The sequence below is a fragment of the Strongylocentrotus purpuratus genome, unplaced genomic scaffold (assembly GCF_000002235.5).
Source record: "Strongylocentrotus purpuratus isolate Spur 01 unplaced genomic scaffold, Spur_5.0 spur5_scaffold_21, whole genome shotgun sequence".
Classification (NCBI taxonomy): domain Eukaryota; kingdom Metazoa; phylum Echinodermata; class Echinoidea; order Camarodonta; family Strongylocentrotidae; genus Strongylocentrotus; species Strongylocentrotus purpuratus.
The window spans coordinates 28,753,626-28,772,364 of record NW_022145607.1 but is presented as its reverse complement, the minus strand read 5'-3'; the positions used below and the strand labels follow the sequence as shown (position 1 = coordinate 28,772,364).

The window sequence follows — 18,739 nt, the reverse complement described above, 5'->3', positions numbered from 1 at the left end:
CTTTATTTACAATATGCACAAACAGTAAAGAAAAATTATTAATAGGATTATCTGAATGAATTTAAGGTGCAACATTTACTATTAATCCATTTCCGGTCTTCGTTATTTTCTGCAGTGTCATTAGGTTATCGAGAAGATCTCACCATAAATTAAAAAATATGCATAGTCAATAGCGTATCTAAGAGGGATGAAAGAAAACAAAATTTGGGTTTTCTGTACAACAGAAAACCAAAATTATGTATTTTATAATCAATATTTGTCTTCAAACACATCTTTTCTTTCTTTCTTTTTTTTTTTTTGGGGGGGGGGATACCTTTGCAGAAGTGTGTCTTTAATGCCCGCCCCCCCCCCCCCACTCAGGGGTCGGAATGACCGCATGCGTGTTGCCAAAATGTCCGGTAAAGGGGTACTTTTCGTGCGACAAAGTCCGGCCCGAGAATTGTAAAAAAAAAAAAGGGGTGTACTTTTCACCCGGAGATTTCTTTAAAGGGATCCGGTAACTTTGTCTCAGATTCTGAAATAAAATTCTGGATTTAGCTCATGATGCAATGATAATTATAAACCTTTAGGTCAGTCAGGAACCCCATGACTTTTACAAGCCGATCGCCTGTCTGATTATCAAGATATTTATGATTGGAATTACAAATTTTGAAAACCGTTCGCCTGACGGTTTTCATAACACTACAGTCTATTGGGGAAAACGAATATGGTAAAACCAGTCACTCAAAGATTTTTACTTTTTTGAGGCACTTCTTGATCATTTTGAAGCGCAATTTTTTTAGGGCTTCAATATTACACCATATCACAGACACTGATAACACGTAGAGCCGTGTATCTCAGATTTAACAATGTTAAACGATCCCTTTAAAAAGGGGGTGTTTTTCCTTTTTTTTTCTCATCTCTTTGGACTTCTGAGGAGTTATTCCAAATTTAGGGGGGTACATTGAGCATTTTTCCTGATTTAGGGGGCCTCCAAGGCAGGAAAAGCCCGCAAAAAGCCCGCGAAAGGGGGTTCGGAAATGTTGGCAGTCCTCAGATAGGGGGTGCTTTCAAAAAGAGGGAACGAGCATATGCGTACCCTAAATAACACTGAGTGGGGGGGGGGGGGGCTTTAATGACATCCTCTTTCACAGTATGGTACAGATAAAGTGAAATTTTGCCATCACATTTTTTGGCGAATTCGGGCTGCCCAAACACTTTAGAAGGGCTTTTTAAGTCGAGTGGGTTGCGGTGCGTTGACGCTAAAACGAGTAGGACAAGTACCCTCCTCATAATTCACTGCTGAGTTTTCACTTATGTCTAATTTCGCTATTTAAATCTTCACAACAGCATGATTTAAAGCCGATTATTCTTAGCGACAAATATGAAAAACGCATCTCAACTTTTTCGTCATGTCTACATCCATGCATTATACATAAGTGATATTATACATAGGGCTTATACATAAGTGATATTTTAATCTCTGTCTGATGTTTCAAAATATAGAGTATTTACCCGAGGCGTAAAAGTGCTCAGAAGGTCACCAAAGTACAGTAATGTAGGTCAACGAGTTTAGGGCTTGGGGGCTGCACCCCCCCCCCCTTAGAATAAAAAAAAACAAGTGTTATTGTCTTGGTAACCGTCATTTTTTGTTCGGGCAGCGAAGTGCCCGAAAAACCGAATATCCTCATATTCGGGCGGCAAGATACCCTAATATCTCCATGCTTGGGCAGTTAGGGGCAAGAATATGACGGTAGTTTTTTAATTTTCTAGCTTGTGTATTTCCATGACGAAGTAAAACATTTCACCATGATAAAATGTCACTTTGTTTGGAAAATATAGAAAGTGAAATTTGATATTCGGGCAAGAGGCCTCAACTAATCTTGATGAAATGTCTCCGCACGCATAATTTTCAGTGAAGTATAGTTATATCAACTAAATTAATTACACACCAAAATATGTTTCGATCTTGTTGAGAAACGAAATGTTTTATTTATCTGTTAATAATAATCGAAAGTGTTTATTTTAATATTCTACTTGCCGTATATTTGTATGCAATGTCGAATCGTTTGTATATCACGATCATGAATTATATGCTGATTAGTTAGGTCTGTAAGATCCGTTTGCAATAAATGTATATTTTATTACAACAATAAATTACTGTTTCTCTCCTAATTCTCGTCACTATCTTCACTATTTTCACCGTCGTCATCATCAACAAAATAATCAACATCATCATCAACATCATCATCTGCATCATCATCAACGGCACCATCATTTTAATGATGGCCATCCTCGTAATATTTTTCCTTTTCTCCTTTTCTCATTTTTCCTTCCATCGTTCTTTCTTTTTCCCATTTGCAAATTTGTTAAGGTCGCCAAAAAGGAGGGCCGCAGCACATTCGCCCCCCCCCTCCCACCCCCACTTAGATCAGCCAGTGATGTATACGTTGTTGCAGGCAATACGCATAACTCCCATTTCTTCTCTTCAATTAAACATCACTGTTAAACCTAGTGAAATCAACCACATAACGCAGAAATCCGTTTGTGGATGCAACAAAACTTTCTCTTCTTAAACGATAGTAAAATGGAAATTCTTCATCTATCTTCTAAATTTAGACAAACAAATGAGTTGTTACCAATATCTGTTAATAATACACCAATTCATTGTGCCAAGACAGTTCGCAATCTCGGAGTTATTCTGGACAACCATCTGTCTCTGCGCAGCCAGATTAATACTGTGTGCCGCAAAGCATCATTTGCTCTTCGAAGAATAGGCAAAGTCCGCAAATTTTTGAATAAAGCTTCAACTGAAATTCTCATTAACTCTTTCGTATCCTCACTTCTGGACAACTGTAATAGTCTCTTCATTGGTACTTGTGATAAAGATATGAACAAGTAACAACGGATTCAAAACTCTGCCGCACGTCTGGTTTCCCTGCAAAAGAAATGTCGACACATAACACCCAACCCCAAAGATTTACATTGGCTCCCAGTTAAATTCAGTATCCAGTTCAAAATTATTTTGCTAACCTTCAAATCACTCAATGGTCTGTCACCAGAATATCTCTCTGATCTTGTCTTAAAATATGTTCCATCAAAGTCTTTGCGTTGTGCATTTTCAAAATCTCATCGTAGCTAAGAGAGGCAGAACAAAAGCATCTGGTGACAGGCAGGCGCGTACACAGGGGGTTGGGGGTTAAACCCCCCCCTTTGTTAATTTTTTGTGTGTACCCCCCCCCCCTAAATTTCTCTAAACCCCCCCTCCCCCCCCCCCCACCCCCCCCCCCCCCCCCCCCCCCCCGCCCCTTTTGGATTTTTTTTTTTTTTTTTTTTTTTTTTTATATTAAAAAAAATTAAAAAAAAAAAAAAAAAATTCCCATGGTTGACCTAAAAAAGCTGACCTTACCCCCCCCCCCAACGGAGCAAAATGTCAAATTTTCAAATTTCGAGACAAAAAAAAAAAGTGACCTCCCCCCCCCCCCCCCCCCCCCCCCCCCCCCCCCCCCCCCCCATATACATATATATCGGCATATTGGTTTTAATCATATACGTTATCATATACGTTATCATTTATAAGTGTGTGGTGACTTATCATACTACCGCTCCCTAGCCCCCGCTGCGTACAATCATGACTCAGTGGCTAAGCAATGGCCGCATAACTGTGAGGCCCCGTGATCAAAACCGTGACGATCAGCTATATTAGTGCCCTTTTGTGAAGCATTATTCCTCAGTACTGTCAGTTATAATTTAATTAGCATAGTAGCACACACATAAGCTAGCAGTTACTCAAAACAAACACTCGCAAATTATTATTCAATACAATCTGAGAATGTAGATCTATTAGGAATAAATAATTTTTAAAATCATTACATAAATTTGTGTAAAAATAATTATTCCACCTTCATGACCAACAGTGAATAAAGGCTGTAAAGTGCTAGCTATTTGTTGTCTATATCAGCCCCCCGCCCTCCCCTTCCAGGCTCGGATCCAGGATTTTCCAATGGGGGGGGGGGGGGGGGCGGAAATTCGAAAATTGCGCAGACAGTTTTTTCAACTCAACATACCAATACTGACAAGGTCATATTAGAAGCACCATACCGGTACCTAAAAGCAGGGGCGTCGCTAGAACTTTTTCATTTGGGGGGGGGGGGGGGGGGGGGGGGGGGGAGGTAGTGTAGAGGCAACCGATTACCGACAAAACTAGCCACCAATTACCGACAAAATATATTAATGCCAAAGTCCAAAAGTCTACAAATTTAACCCTATAATCCCGTGGCCATGCAGGAGCTAAATTATCTTTCAGTTAATTCCTCCCTCCCGCGCGAAGCGCGAAAGCTATGACATTTCGTTAAATTATTAGAGAAAGAAAACGATTAGTTGTACTGTTCTCGATTGTTAATCCTTGTCTGAATTCAGTTCCCCCCCCCCCCCCCCTCCCCTGCGAAGCGCGGAAGCTTTGACGTGTCATTGAATCATTGGAGAAAGAAGACGATTTGTTGTACCGTTCTCGTTCTCGTTCTCGCCTCTGAATCCTTGTCTGAATTCAGTTTTCGGCCCCTTCACGTTTCATTTTTTTATTATAGAGAGAAGACAATTCGTTGTACCGTTCTCGACTCTTAATCTTTGTCTGAATTCAGTTCCACCCTTCCCTACCGCGCAAAGTGCGGTAGCTTTGATGTTTCATTAAATTATTAGAAACAGAAGACGATTAGTTGTATCGTTCTATTCAATTCAATTCAATTCAATTTCGGTTTATTAATATCAACATATACAATGTACAATGCAGTAGTCCAGGGACCAATAATGCAATGTTTACATAAAATGTGCATAAAAACAGGAATGATCATATAAATGTACAATAAAAATGATAAAAGATAAAGTTAAAATTATTGCTCATACCTAAAGTTATATACATATATAAATAAATGATAATAGATGGATGATAATAAATGTTGAACCAGTTATTGCAAGTACAAATAATCTTTAAATTTAACAGTTATTTAAAAAATATATATACATAATATATAGAGGGAGAGAGAGAGAGAGAGAGGAAATTATTATATTGCAATTGTTAACATGAGATCCATAGACTGAAAAATTATACATGCAGGTGTGTCTGTTGTGTGACAGGTAAGGTCAAATTATGTTGAATATAATTATTACATTAAGAATATATCATTAAAGCATTTCATATAAAGTGATGTATAGTGCCCATGAGCATACACAAATTCTCATAATTGTTGAGTTTCCACATTAAATTTTAAATTGGAGTTGAGTTACAATCATGTTATTGCAGCAGAATTATACACGGTGGTTTAAGAACAACTTCATAAGAAAAATGAAGAGCACTCAATAAAATGTGCACGGAATTTTGAATTTTGGATCGATCTTGAGTTGAATTAAACAAAGTAACAAAACAATAACTCCAATATTATTAAAAAAGAGAAGAAAAACAAATATGATATATTACTATAGATGATCTACAACTGAGCATTGACCAGTTTGACAAGTGTGGGGACACTTGATTTTCTATATCGTTCAGTTCTTGCATAAGGAATGTGTAGGTGGTTAGAATTCCTAAGTCCACCTCGCGAGAGATGCTGTCGTTCTGCCGGAAGCAAATCACGGTGTCGCGAGGAGACAAGGATTGATTTGGCAAAGTTGGTAAGTAAGTCACTTCTTCGCCTGGCAAGGGGTGGAATGCCGAAGCTGCTCAGGAGTTCCTCATAGTGCTGTTGATCAGGGTAAGATACCATCCTGAGTGATCTACGTTGTATCCGCTCTATGCTATCTGACTGCTGTGTTGTCAGGCTACTGCTCCACACTGGTGCACAATATTCCATCAATGGTCGGATATACATTGTGTATATGAGCACAAGATCACTGGTTGGAACTCCATTCCTCTTCAATTTGCACAGGATATATAAACGTCTGGATGCACGTTTGATGACCTGTTCCACTTGTAGATCCCACTTTAGGTTTGTCTGAATGATAACACCAAGCAGGCGAAGCGACGTTACAGACTCCAAAACTTGATTTCCAATAGTAATCACCGGTGAAGGTGGACCATTACGCAGGAAACTTACATGCATCACCTTACATTTTTCAGGTTTTGGTTTCATTGAATTCAAGTCACTCCATGCAGATAGCGCATCCACATGAGACTGTAGATGACTTGGCTCTGCTTTATGGATAACTTCAGCAATAGTTACGTCATCAACATACTTCCATCTCTTCGAGGTAGTCTCGGCGGCATCGTTGATCATAATTAGGAAGATTACCGGACCGAGTTTGGTTCCCTGTGGAACCCCACATGATAGCTCTTGCTCAGATGATGATGTACCACAATATCGAGTTGTCTGCGTACGTTGCGTGAGAAAACTAGCTATCACTGTGATGATGGCCGGGTTGACATCCAGTTGAATCAGCTTCTGTAGAGCCTTCGTATGGTCGATGAGGTCAAAGGCCTTCATGAAGTCGATTGTACAAATCGTTGCATGATGACTTGGCTTATCCAGGCCCCGCTGTAGATCATCAAGCAGGCTGACTAGGTAATGCGACACAGAGCTGCCTTTCATATTACCAAATTGCTTTGGATCGATTTGGTGTTTGATATCAGCCATCACCCATTCTGCCAGGAAGCCTTCAAAAACACGTGCTATGATCGGTGTGATTGAAATTGGTCTAAGCTGATTGTATTCAGTGACTGGTGATGTTTTCGGAACAGGACACACTGATGCAGTTTTCCAAGAGCTTGGAAAGTGTCCATTGTTAAGACAATTATTGAAGATGATGGTCAAGGGTAATGACAGTTCATACGCGAACTCCTTTAAGAGTCGGATGGGGACATCAGTTGGGTGTCCAGCCTTTGATGCATTCAACCTTCTGAGCCGTTTGTAGACTTCCTCCCTATCTATGGTTGGGGGACGAGGCCCAGGAAGGTAAGCCGATAGGGTAGCCAAGTTGAGAGAAGGAAGTTCATTACATATCCTAGCAAAGTGACAGTTCAATTCATGAGCGATCTCTGCTGGAAGTTTACCTGTTTCCTTCAGCAGAGGTGGTGCTTTGCGCATTCCAGTTAGATTCCTTATCTGCTGGTGCCATTTACCAGGTTCGCTCTGTTTCAACTGTTGAATCTTCCGGGCATAGAAATCCTTCTTGGAGCGGAAAATCTCTCGTTGCACAAGATTACGAGCTTGATGGTAGGCACGAACATCCCCTCGGCGAAAGTGTGCATCACGAGTTCTAATCAGTCGTCTGATATAGTTGTTCATCCATTCTTTATCCTTTGGCCTTAATCCTTGTCTGAATTCCATTGTCCCCTCCCGCGAAGCGCGGAAGTTTTGACGATTCATTCAATTATTAGAAAAAGAAGACGATTCGTTGTACCTTTCTCGACTCTTAATCCTTGTCTGAATTTAGGTTCCCCCCTCCCGCGCGAAACGCAGAAGCTTTGACATTTCATCAAGTCATAGCCAAAGAAGACGATTCGTTGTACTGTTTTCGACTCTTAAAGTGACTTGGTAACATCGTTGAAGGTTGATGAAAAAATTGCTTAATTTTTGTATAAAATGTTACTTACTATATGCCTTCTACTGTACTTACCCTATGACATGCAAAAAAAATCCTGAACAAATTCTCAAACCACGAAGATATCTATGGTTTTCTTTGAAGGCGTCGATGTACGACACCCCCAAACAGTAAATTCTCCCAACCATTTTTGAATTTTCCCAACCGTTTTCCATGAAAAAAGACATAACACAGGCTATAAAAAATCTGTCAACAATTAAATGTCTAGAATGGAATGTAGAGCCATTTTATTGCTTTGTGAGATTTCCAATCACCTAAAATGTAATTAAATTGTAATAATATAGTTGGGAGAATTAAGGAATCGATCAGATCAGTTTTTCCCAATTTGTACCATGAATAATGGTCCGTTTTCACTCAAATTTTTAGATTATATTTAATTATTAGATTATTAGATTACATCTAGCATTGAAGTCACTACCTTAGCACCACTGTCTCTCATCTGAACAATTTTACCAAGTCCCTTTAATCTTTGTCCGAATTTAGGTCCCCTTCCCCCTCCCGCGCGAAGCGCGGAAGCTTTGAAGTTTCATCAAACTATTACTCTTAATCTTTGACTAAATTCAGCTCGCCCCGTCCGCGCAAAGCGCGGAAGATTTGACTTTTCATTAAATTATTAGAGAAAGGTGACAATTCGATGTACCGTTCTCGACTTGTCAGAATTTTTCAAAAATGTTTCTTTGTCTGCTCCTTTTTCTTCCTATGTCCTCTTACTGCCCCTACCGCCCTGGCTACGCGCCTGCTTTAAAGTGAAAATGAAGCAATCATGATTGTGATAGCACACAATTAGGTTAGTAGAAATGAAAGGAAAAAAATAAGATTTATTACACTAACCATGGATAAATCACTGCCGGGAGCGTCATTATCATAGTTTTGTGTTATTGGGCGAGGGGGCCTAGCGACCAAGCGAGATTTTGCAATGTTGAATACTGAAATTATGCATTCTAGAAAATCCCTAAGCCCAATATGTACGTTCTTTCCGCTATATTTCTTTCTAGCTATATTTCTAAATTTCCTGGGGGCGTGTCCCCCTATCGGGCCCAGGATCGCCGCCCCTGTCCATGATTGCTACCAGCATGGGTTCAAATACAAGCACAAGCGAGTTGGTATGAGCTGAAGCAAAATAAAGGGCAAAATAAGATTGGTGAGCGGCCACCGGTCTTAAAGGTTAATTTAAAATTTGAATTTTGAGTATAATTATAGCTTCTATTTAAAAGACATCCAAAATATTGTGATCTTTTCAAATTTCTCACTAAAGAGTGTTGACCTTTGTAACGCAGGGGCTGTTTTTAAGGTTTAATTTTGTAAAGTCAGTAAGGGCCGGATTTTTGCGTATTACGGGCCGGACTTTGTTACGTGAAAAGTACCCCTTTACCAGAGATTTTGGGATCACAAATTCGGTCCCTCCGACCCCGGAGTTGGAGGGAGAGGGGGGCTTCTTCTTTTTCTTTTCTCATTTTCTCTCTGTCATTCTTTTCTCAGCTTTCCTTTTCTTTTCTCTTCTCCTTTCTTTTCTCTTCTCCTTTCTTTTTTTTTCTTTTCTTTTCTTCCTCTTTTTTCTCCTTCCCTTTTTTGCGCCGCCAATAGGGGGGGGGGGGCGGCCGTTTCGCCCCCCCTCCCTGGTTCCGCCACTGACTTCTGGCCAGCATTTCCCGTCTCCGTACGCATCTGAATACATGCATTGCTCTTTTTGACACAGCATTTGACAGAACAAAATATGAAGACAGCGAAGCGGTGCAACGCAAGCTGGAAGAGTGAGCAGGAAATAACAAAACCACCAGTCACGAACTGAAAGCAGTATGCGTGTATAAAAACATTGTGTCCATATATTCCATACCTGTATAAACGGAAGGTTATTATTATACAGAAAATCAGATACGTCCTAAAAGAGGAACTGCAGGGAAAGAAAATGGAGTGTACAACCCACCGAGTCTGAAGAAATCAACCCGCTCGAAAGGTAAGTTTAAAGTCACTTGTAATTTGCGACTGCTTGGGTGAGGAATGAGAGTGAGAAACATTCGATTTTAATAAACGTTAAATTAGTCTGTCAAAAAGTTGCTCTGTTGTGTTGTGTGGGACATATACCCAGTAGCTTGTAATGTATACTGCATACAAGCATGGAGATCTCTTCTTATCTCCAGGATACAAGTGTGGATCTGTTTCCGTTATGACTTTTTCACTTCCACGTAGAGTGATGTACGAAGGCCATCCGGGAATGGCATATATAGTTAGAATAAAAATTGTTCGAAAAATTTAATAAGTTCCATAGGTCTTCTTCTTCTTCCTCGTTGAATGCTACTTCATGCAACGAAGATTACGCACTGCAGTGTGGTGTGTGCCATGTCTAATAAATGTGTAGGCACATGATTACTTTTATCGTAGATAGATAGATACAAAATAGGCCCATGTATATACATTTGTTAATACCAGTATACATTATCCATATATATCTATCTATCTACCTACCTATCTAACTACTTGTCTGCCTACCTATCTCCCTATCTTCCTATCTATCTATTTCTCTACCTATCTATAACAACAAATTATTTCAATCTGGACAGCAGAAATCCAGATTTACACCGAAATTGTTTAGTTTTCAGGTTCTGGATTTCTCTTTTACTTTTCTTCAAGGCTATATGAAAGATACCAGTAGCCAGAATTAATTACAAATTTATCATTACCCTTTAAGCGAGGGTTCTGCCTAATATTAAAATATTTTATGAATTGCAAAATTATCAAATTTATAAATTACACATGAATTGTTAATGTGTTACAATGGCAACGAATAATAAAACAGGCCTTCAATCATTTTGTTTTGGTAATTTTATTTTTATTTGTAAAGCAAGACATTCAGTATTGAAAAATAAGCATAGTAAAGCTACATACCTATCTGCATATCGTTCAAATCTCTAAGTAAAACTACATTTGCTTTATCAATTTTCAATCTTTCCAATGTTATCAACAGGGGGCTTTGAAAATTATCTATATTAGTATTGGGCTTGCGATAAGTAATACCTACAGTAATTTTCCTACCATTCAGGTCAGTTTCTAATCAGAGACTTTCTGTATGAGTGACTTAATGGATAAGTATAGCATAATTTAAATGAAGATTGAATGTAAGCTAAAAACTCCAGCACCCCTTGTTAATCCTGTTTGTCTGATCCTTCTATTTTCCCTACTATCTCTGTTATCTCTACTATCATTTTTTAATATAAATTTATTTGAAACTTGTAGTTAGATTATGTAATTTGTAATTATTCTTTGTGAATAATTTGTAAATATTATTGATGTTATTTTTGCAATGTTGTCTTCTTTTGTACAAGGACTTATAATCATTTCCAACCATATTGAAGAGATGCCAACCCTCCCCAAGTTTCGGTGAGGTTCCCTGAATTTGTGTATTTTTGGGGTAAACGTCACTCCACACAAATTTGTATGCCTCCCTGATTTTTTGAAAGATTATTCGTATCATGGTGTATGCGATAGATAGAAACCTCCCTGATTTCTGAATGTATTCTCCCTGAAAGCTAAATATGAAGGTTGGCAAATCTGGTATTGAAATACATAAAACAAACAATCAAACACACACACCAAACGCAAGAATGATCGTTTCCAAGTATCATCACTCCTCTATCGTCCACTTCCCCTCTTTTTAAGTAGGCCTAATTCTAGTTTCAAGTTTCAATAAGCAAACAAACCAAACGTAAGAATTGTCGTTTCCGATTATTTTCATTCCTCTACCGTCCACTTCCCCTCTTTTTGAGTAGGCCTAATTCTAGCTTCAAGATTCAATAAAAACACTTATTTCCTTCTCAAAAGCAAAAGTGTGTATCCAGTTTAATCCCTGAAAGTAGGCGTAGATGATGTTTAAATAAAAACCTTGCATTCAAATTGTGCTTAAAACTTTTCCTTCATTGTCATCACAGTGTGCCTAAGAATGTTACATCATAATAGATCAATTGTAATACGTTATGATATTATAGTCAAATATAAATTCGGGTAAATGTAACTCAAGTCTGAATTTCAATTTGTATTTTCAGAAAAGCTCCTGGCAATGGCCACTCTCGGAGTGACAGATGCGTACACTTTACGCAAGGTCAACGTTGAGGACGCTATCACTGACCTTCAGCTGATGAACATTGCCCAGCAGATTGGGCCTGAGTCATGGCGTCTAGTTGGACTTGAATTAGGCCTCAGGTAGGCAAATACACTCTTTTGTTTTGTTCATGTATGGTACTAACAAAAACTTACGAGTCAAGACCTAGAAATACTTCCTCTATCCCTACTCACATATGTTTGGAAGGAGTCTGTGTTTTTGTATGTCACCCCTCCCCCTCCCCCTCCCCCCTCTCTCTCTCTCTCTCTCTCTGATCGAATGATGGCGTAAACAGGGGGAAGACAAATAATGTCAGAGGAAAGGGGAAATAAAACATCATTGAAATGAAAAATAATACTGCCCCTCCCGCACCATCGCTTCCAATCAGCGATCTTCTTGATATCCCATAACGAATGATACCACATTTCGTCTAACGAGTGGGACTGCCCCCCTCCCCATGACAGCAGTGCCCCTTTAATTGCCTGAATTTCCAATTTTTGAATTGATTTTAATTCTATGCTAGAGCAAAATACAATCAATGTTCACTCAGATAGATAATGCCCTTTCAATATTTTACCCCCATTCTCTTGTGTATCTTTCCTCCCCTAAGATCGGAGACCGTCGGCACGGATTAATGAACAAAATATTTTACAACATTTGACTAAAAATGGATGAACTTGCTTCATGCATTGCATCTTTTAAGAGCAATCTTCACGTTCTATCAAATATCTGTTGTTCTAAAATGGAGCCTATTCCCGGATATGTAAATAAAACTGAGCACATACTAATAAACAAAAACACAAAAAGAATACCATTGCGACAAGACTTTGACCTTATATAACAAGAAGGCCAAGTCCAATAGTAAGGAGTGGTAGTTTCTGGGACATAAATATAGTATTTTAGAGGATTTTTTAACGTGTGTTTGATTGATGATCTTATCCAGGGAGCCTGAACTAGCCCATATTGAGAGGGACAACAGATCCAACATAGCGGAAGGCACGTACCAAATGCTGATTAAGTGGCGTCGGGATCAGATAAATGCGGATGCGGCTTTCTGCAGGTTGAAGAACGCCTTGATCAACGCTAAACTGGGCGCTGTCGCCCGTCAACTTATCAGAGGTGAGTCTAGATGAAGGAAGTGCAATGTTATGACAATTTATCCTGGAAACTACCACTCCCTCCCCTCCTCCCCCCCCCAAAAAAAAAAAGAACACACAATTCACAAAAAACTAATAAAAGTACCACCCTAAGATCAGTGACGTAGCGTTGGATCGTTAATTGGGATGGCATTTGACTCAGAAGGTGGATTTCTAGGCGAAGTCTGGAAACAAATGGTCAAAGATCAAGGAAAAATCTATTTCTCACAATGTTCTTGTTTCGTCGTCCTTTCATTCCTTTTCTCTCATTTTCACCATCCCTCCCCCTTGTATCGTTATCTTCATGTCTTCCCTCTCTAAGCTTTCACACTTTGTCGCCATGCTGTGTAGACAGGTATTCCCCTGCGCCACTTGACTGAAACTCGTGATCCTTGGTCGAGTTTGTAGTCCCCTATTTCCCTTAGGCCCAGCGCGCACTACGACCCGACTGCGATCACATTTTGGAAGAATTTTCCATTTACAGCAATTTACAGGATTCTATTTGAACATTCAAACATGTAACATCTTAAAGATCGCAGATACGATTTTTTAAGGGATTAATAAAAGGAGGAAAGGCTAAATCAGTTCAAAATCGTAGTGACGTCAGACCAGTAGTACGACTGTCTACGATTTGGAGTCGATGCGGCTTTTATTCTTATTAAGAAGGCTTAAACTCATTAAAGGCTATTAAATTATGATTGGTAGTATTCTTATCATCAATACAACTTCAATCAGCAGAATGTTCTTTCTTAAAGCCCCCCCCCCCATCACACCGAACTAGTTCTCACTACGTTCTGAAACCGTCCTAGAAATCGTAAAACGGGCTGTGGTCGAATTTGTAAATGAAGTTTATAATACGATCCTAGTTCTTTCATAAACAGTCTTTGATACGTCCATCTCGTCTGTACTCCGTCCACAGTCAGTTTATATCAAGCCCAGATCGGGTAAATTTTCCATTTCCAGGCAGTCTAAGCCGGTCCGTGGTGAATTTAAACCCGTTCTTAACTAGTTCTACCCCGTTCCCAATACGACCAAACCCATTCTAACTAGTAAACCGACCACCCCGTTCAGAGACAGTTCAACTCGCCCTCATCTCGTTCTCAGTGCCTTCGAACGCGCTCCTATAGTGCGTGTGCAATCCTGTCCTGGCTCGAGGGCTAAATAAATCCAGCGCGTTCTTGCCATTCCTCATTACTGTTCAACGCTTCAAGCTGTGCAGAAAAAACCTACCCGTATTGCTAATTGATGCTCGACCTCGTCACGTTGTAACACGTTCCTAGAAAGAGCGAAGTTTTAAGTACGTTATCATGCACTCCGTCTAATTGCGGGACGAGGAAAATTTTGGACAGGCTCACAGTTCTAGAGCACCCTCCCATCCAAATCAGTAGTACGAGCCCGTCCACGAAGTTCCTAAACATTTCATAAACAGTTAAAACTACGTTCAGTCCGTTGGCACACAGTTTGAGCCCTATGGCAACATTTTCCAGAGCGTAGTTTGAAATAGTTTGGTGTGATGGGGGCCTTAGATTCCTATAACTCATAAATATACTTGCCATTTCTTGAAGAATCGGATTGCAGTCGCATCGTGGTCCCTACCATTGTTTCCGAGTCCTAAGGGCATTATTATACCCCACTCAATTTACGCTGAAAGACACAATAGTCAATGAGGCATATCATCTTGCCTCAGATATAAGGACAGTGTTTAAAGGATAGTCATTCAGTTCATTGGGCCGATGGAACCCCGATGCACAGCCAGCAGTGCATGTTCTTCCTATTACATGATATTATTGACCAATGTTGTAGTCAGAAGACGTTTAGAAGTTAAACAATTCTAATATAACCAACACCAAAGATATATGTTATGTTTTACACAGATCAGAAGTTGTACCTTTGATTATGTATTTCTTATTTACTCAGGTTCGGCGTATGGCATTGACGTATTGGATGGTGGCGGTATCCTCAACACAAGTCTCTTGATGGAAGATAACTTTGATACATGGCAACTAAGAAGGGAACTCGAGATGAAATACCACTCTCATCTCTGCACCATGCGGCTCCTACCTTGGGATGCGAGATCAAGAGTCGCCGTCGATCGTTACTTTACCGACATTGGGATCTCACTGGAAGATACCTCGGTGCGGAAACAAACGAAGATTTCCTTGGACAATAATCGCCATGATATTTTTACAATCAGCGCGTCGAAGAACTTACCTACTAACCGGATCCTCCTTCAGGGAAATTCAGGATCAGGGAAATCAACGGTTGTTGCGAAGCTGGCGCTTGATTGGATTACGCGTCATCCAAAATCACCACTCAAAGACCTCCCACTTTTGTTCGTTCTCCCTTTGCATAAGTTGAACGAAACGTCGAATTTTGGAGAAGCTGTGCGAGAACATCTACTACCAGAGGACACGACGTTCACAGCAGAGGCCATCGACGCATACGTGAAAGCGAATCCAAGAGAAGCCTTGCTCGTTCTAGATGGACATGATGGGATGATGAAAAGCAAGTCGAAAGGTGATAAAGTTGGGAACCTGGTGAAGATCATTGAGAACAAACGCCTGACAGAGTGCAAGGTTCTTGTAACGTCAAAGTATGGGAGTGTGGTACAGATGAAGGAGTCGGTCATTCGACAATATACCCTTCTGGAGATGGAAGGCTTCAAGGTAGAAGATACTTTCTCTTACATAATATCTTACTTTGAAGATGACGAAAAGATGGCACAAGGTTTGATTCGTCATATTGAAGCCTGTCCGGATCTGATGGAGAGCTTATGTCCTTGTCCTCTTTCTTGTTCTATCTTATGTCACCTCTGGGAAGAAGATCTCAGCAAAGGAGGAGGGGATCGTCTGGGAACCAGCAGTCAGATGACAGATCACATCGTGCACAGTCTATGGACGCACCTGGAGGCCAGAAACAAGGATGAAGATCTCAACGATGAATTAGATCGTCTAAGTCTTATCTCAGAGACCACGCATGAAAGAAGGTTTTCTTTTCTCTTCCAAAGGTTGAGTGTTGGCTGGAAACGGTCGACGAAAAGAGGAATTGTTGAGGGAATTCCTAGGCATTCGCCAAAATCCACGATGTCCCGCCTGGGTAAGGTTGCTCTGGAGAAATTAGTATCAAGGAACCCCGATGGAGAGTTAGAACAGAAGGATATCATTTTTTGTGGTGAGTTCACAGAAATTGGTCTGGCAGCAGGAATTCTATCCCACAAACGAGGTGGAAGCAGTGGGTTCCCACTTCGGAGAGGCTTTCATAGTCGAAACCGTAAAGGGGTGCGATTCAGCGACAAGGGAATGATGCAGAAGTGTGCAGCTGTCCACCTGGCATCTCTCTGGAAGAGAAACCATGCCAAATTCACAGAGGTTCTCAACCACTTGAAGGACAAATTTGTCGCTGAAGAATTCGAGATCGTATTGATGCTTGCTTGCGGTGAAGATGCTAATGTGGCAAGAGAAATCCTCCAGCACCTTTCTTCTGTTTCAGCTTCACATGATCTAATGCTGAAATGCTATTTTGAGTGTCCCGAAGAAGTATCAGTAGACGAGGAAATGGCTCGAATATTTAAGGAAAAGTACCATGTGACCCTCTCCAGCCCAGGGTGCCACACACTTTCTGCGCTTAAGTATTTTCTCAAGAAATGGAGTACTGAGGACTATGCAATCAGAAAACTGTTGATATCGGCTCCTCCCTTGAGCAGCATGCGGAGCTTTGTAGAGGCCCTTGACAGAGAGCACTGCAGAAGCATTTCTACCATGAGCTTGTCTTGGTGTGACTTTGAAGAAACCGACCTCCCAGCACTGCTCTATGCCCTTGGAGATCTTCCATCACTTTCTGAATTGACCATGCCCGGTTCAACGATTGGACCAGGTTTCACCCAGAACATCAGTCGTCTGCCAAAAGGATGCTTTAAGAGCCTGGAAATCCTCAAATTGCCAATCTGCACCGCTTGCGCTGATTCGTTCTTTAGAGCAGTCTTCTGGTCCGGCCAGTTTCCAGTACTTCTGAGAGCCTTTCTCATCATCCAGGACGTTTGCTCTAATGACACTCAGCACAAGGATGATGACGAAATTGAGGAACATACCATTCCGGCACAGCTTGTGGAGATTTCTTTGAACTGCAGCACTCTCGCCCGCCACGGATCTCAACGCTTTGCTAGAACTCTCACCAATGCAACAAAGCTAGAGAGCCTATCCCTTATCAAATGTAACTTCCATCCTGACTTTTCCGGTCAGATCGGTGAGCTGCTTGCCCTGAGAAAAGTTGTCTTGCGCATGGAATCGTGGAAGGGACTTCACTTGGAGACTTTCCTGAAGAAGTGCCCAAGACTGAGTCACATGGAGATCAGCTTCCCATCTTCAGCTCGGCATGGGGACGTGGAGGAGACGTTAGAGGTTATTCCATGTATCTTGTCCAGTCTACCAGGCTTGAATACCATGCACATTGCATTGGGTGTCGGCTGTGACTTCACAGCCAACGATGACACCTTGAAGGCGATCTTTGATGCTTTGAAGAGCTGCAAGGCGTTTAACAGACTAATCCTCACCGGTATTAAGATGAACACGCAACGTGGGATAGACATCATTCGTACCTGCCAAGGCACCTCCGTCCGAATCCTTGCGTGAGTCTGAAACAAAGTATATACACAATAAATACAACATTATACTCAACAAAGACATGTAGGGGACCTACAGTTCATGCTCCGGCATCGATTGCTCTGGTGTCAAATTCTACACAAACCGAATTCCTAACTTCAACCCTGGGCCTAACACTGTATCTAACCCTCAACGGTAGAGTTATCTTAAAAATCCAAATGCAACCATGGCCCTGACCAGAGCAATAGTCGCCGGTGTATGACTGTGTTACGTCATATTGTTTGTACAAGCAATCGCAGATTCAAAGACACACAGAAACCAAACGAAAAGCAATTCCTTTTTACTCGGTTCTACTACAGTTACAATTTTCTCCCAATGAACATATTTGAGAGGGGTTCATTCGTTCCAATCTTTATGGACTAACACATGCACGTATGATGCTGAACTTTCCTTTAATCGCAATGTTTAACTATAAGATTTCATGAAAGAGGGTACTGCGTTATCCTGTACTTTGAAGTGAGTAGCCGTTTTTGAATTTCTCCTCTTTTTTTTACAGTCTTACAGCATGTTTTGGACCAGAAGAAGATTTGACGGAGCTGAGGCAACTGCGTGATGAGGTGAACAAAGGCAAGGAAATGGTAGTTGAATGTTGAGCAGAGGCGTCGTCAAGCAAGGCACCGCTCTTCGTGTACCTTGGACACTATTACCCCTGCTTTAGCTGTGCTGCCATTGCGGACCGGTTAAACCTTAGCCTCTTAAAGGGTTGTGAGGTAGGAGACTCTTGGAGAGAATCCCCTGATAAATATTTCCATCTATATTTTAACAGATGAATATTATTACAGATTAAGTAGTTTCATGCTGAAGACGTTGCTTTCCTTTCTGTTTCTGCAAGATTGTTGAATAAACTACCACTATCTTGAAGACTGCTGCATCTATTAACCAAAAAAAGGAGAAAAATAAACAACAGTACTTTTAGAGGCCCATCAATTTTGTTAAAGAAGATAAATATTTATTGGCCCAATCGGTATTTTTGAGGTGTGTCATTACTTTTAAACCTTTATTTGCCAATCGGCAAAAACAGTAAAGAAAAAATATTAATATGATTAGCTGAATGATTTTCAATAGGGACTTCTAATCCCTTTCCGGTCTTCATTAGATCCTAAACTACTGTTATATCGTATTTTCTGCACAGTCACTATAGGCTGCCAAGAAGATATCAAAATAAATGAAAACGACATGCATTGTCAATGACGTACCTAAGTGGGAGGGGGCAGGGGGCACGTGCGCCGAGCGGCATTTGAAGGCATGCAAAAATGCAGAGAGGGCAGCAGCCCCCCCCC

At 40.7% G+C, this 18,739-nt stretch overlaps 1 protein-coding gene across 1 annotated transcript; it reads left to right on the top strand.

The window, feature by feature from the left end:
* Window positions 1-11,613: 11,613 nt before the first annotated feature.
* LOC105437702 lies at window positions 11,614-18,332 on the top strand. The gene is made up of 4 exons (XM_030994429.1): window positions 11,614-11,766; window positions 12,609-12,784; window positions 14,719-17,425; window positions 17,956-18,332. The coding sequence occupies exons 1-4, from the start codon at window positions 11,624-11,626 to the stop codon at window positions 18,050-18,052; spliced, it is 3,123 nt and encodes a 1,040-aa protein (XP_030850289.1). The 5' UTR covers window positions 11,614-11,623; the 3' UTR covers window positions 18,053-18,332.
* The last annotated feature ends 407 nt before the right edge of the window (window positions 18,333-18,739 follow it).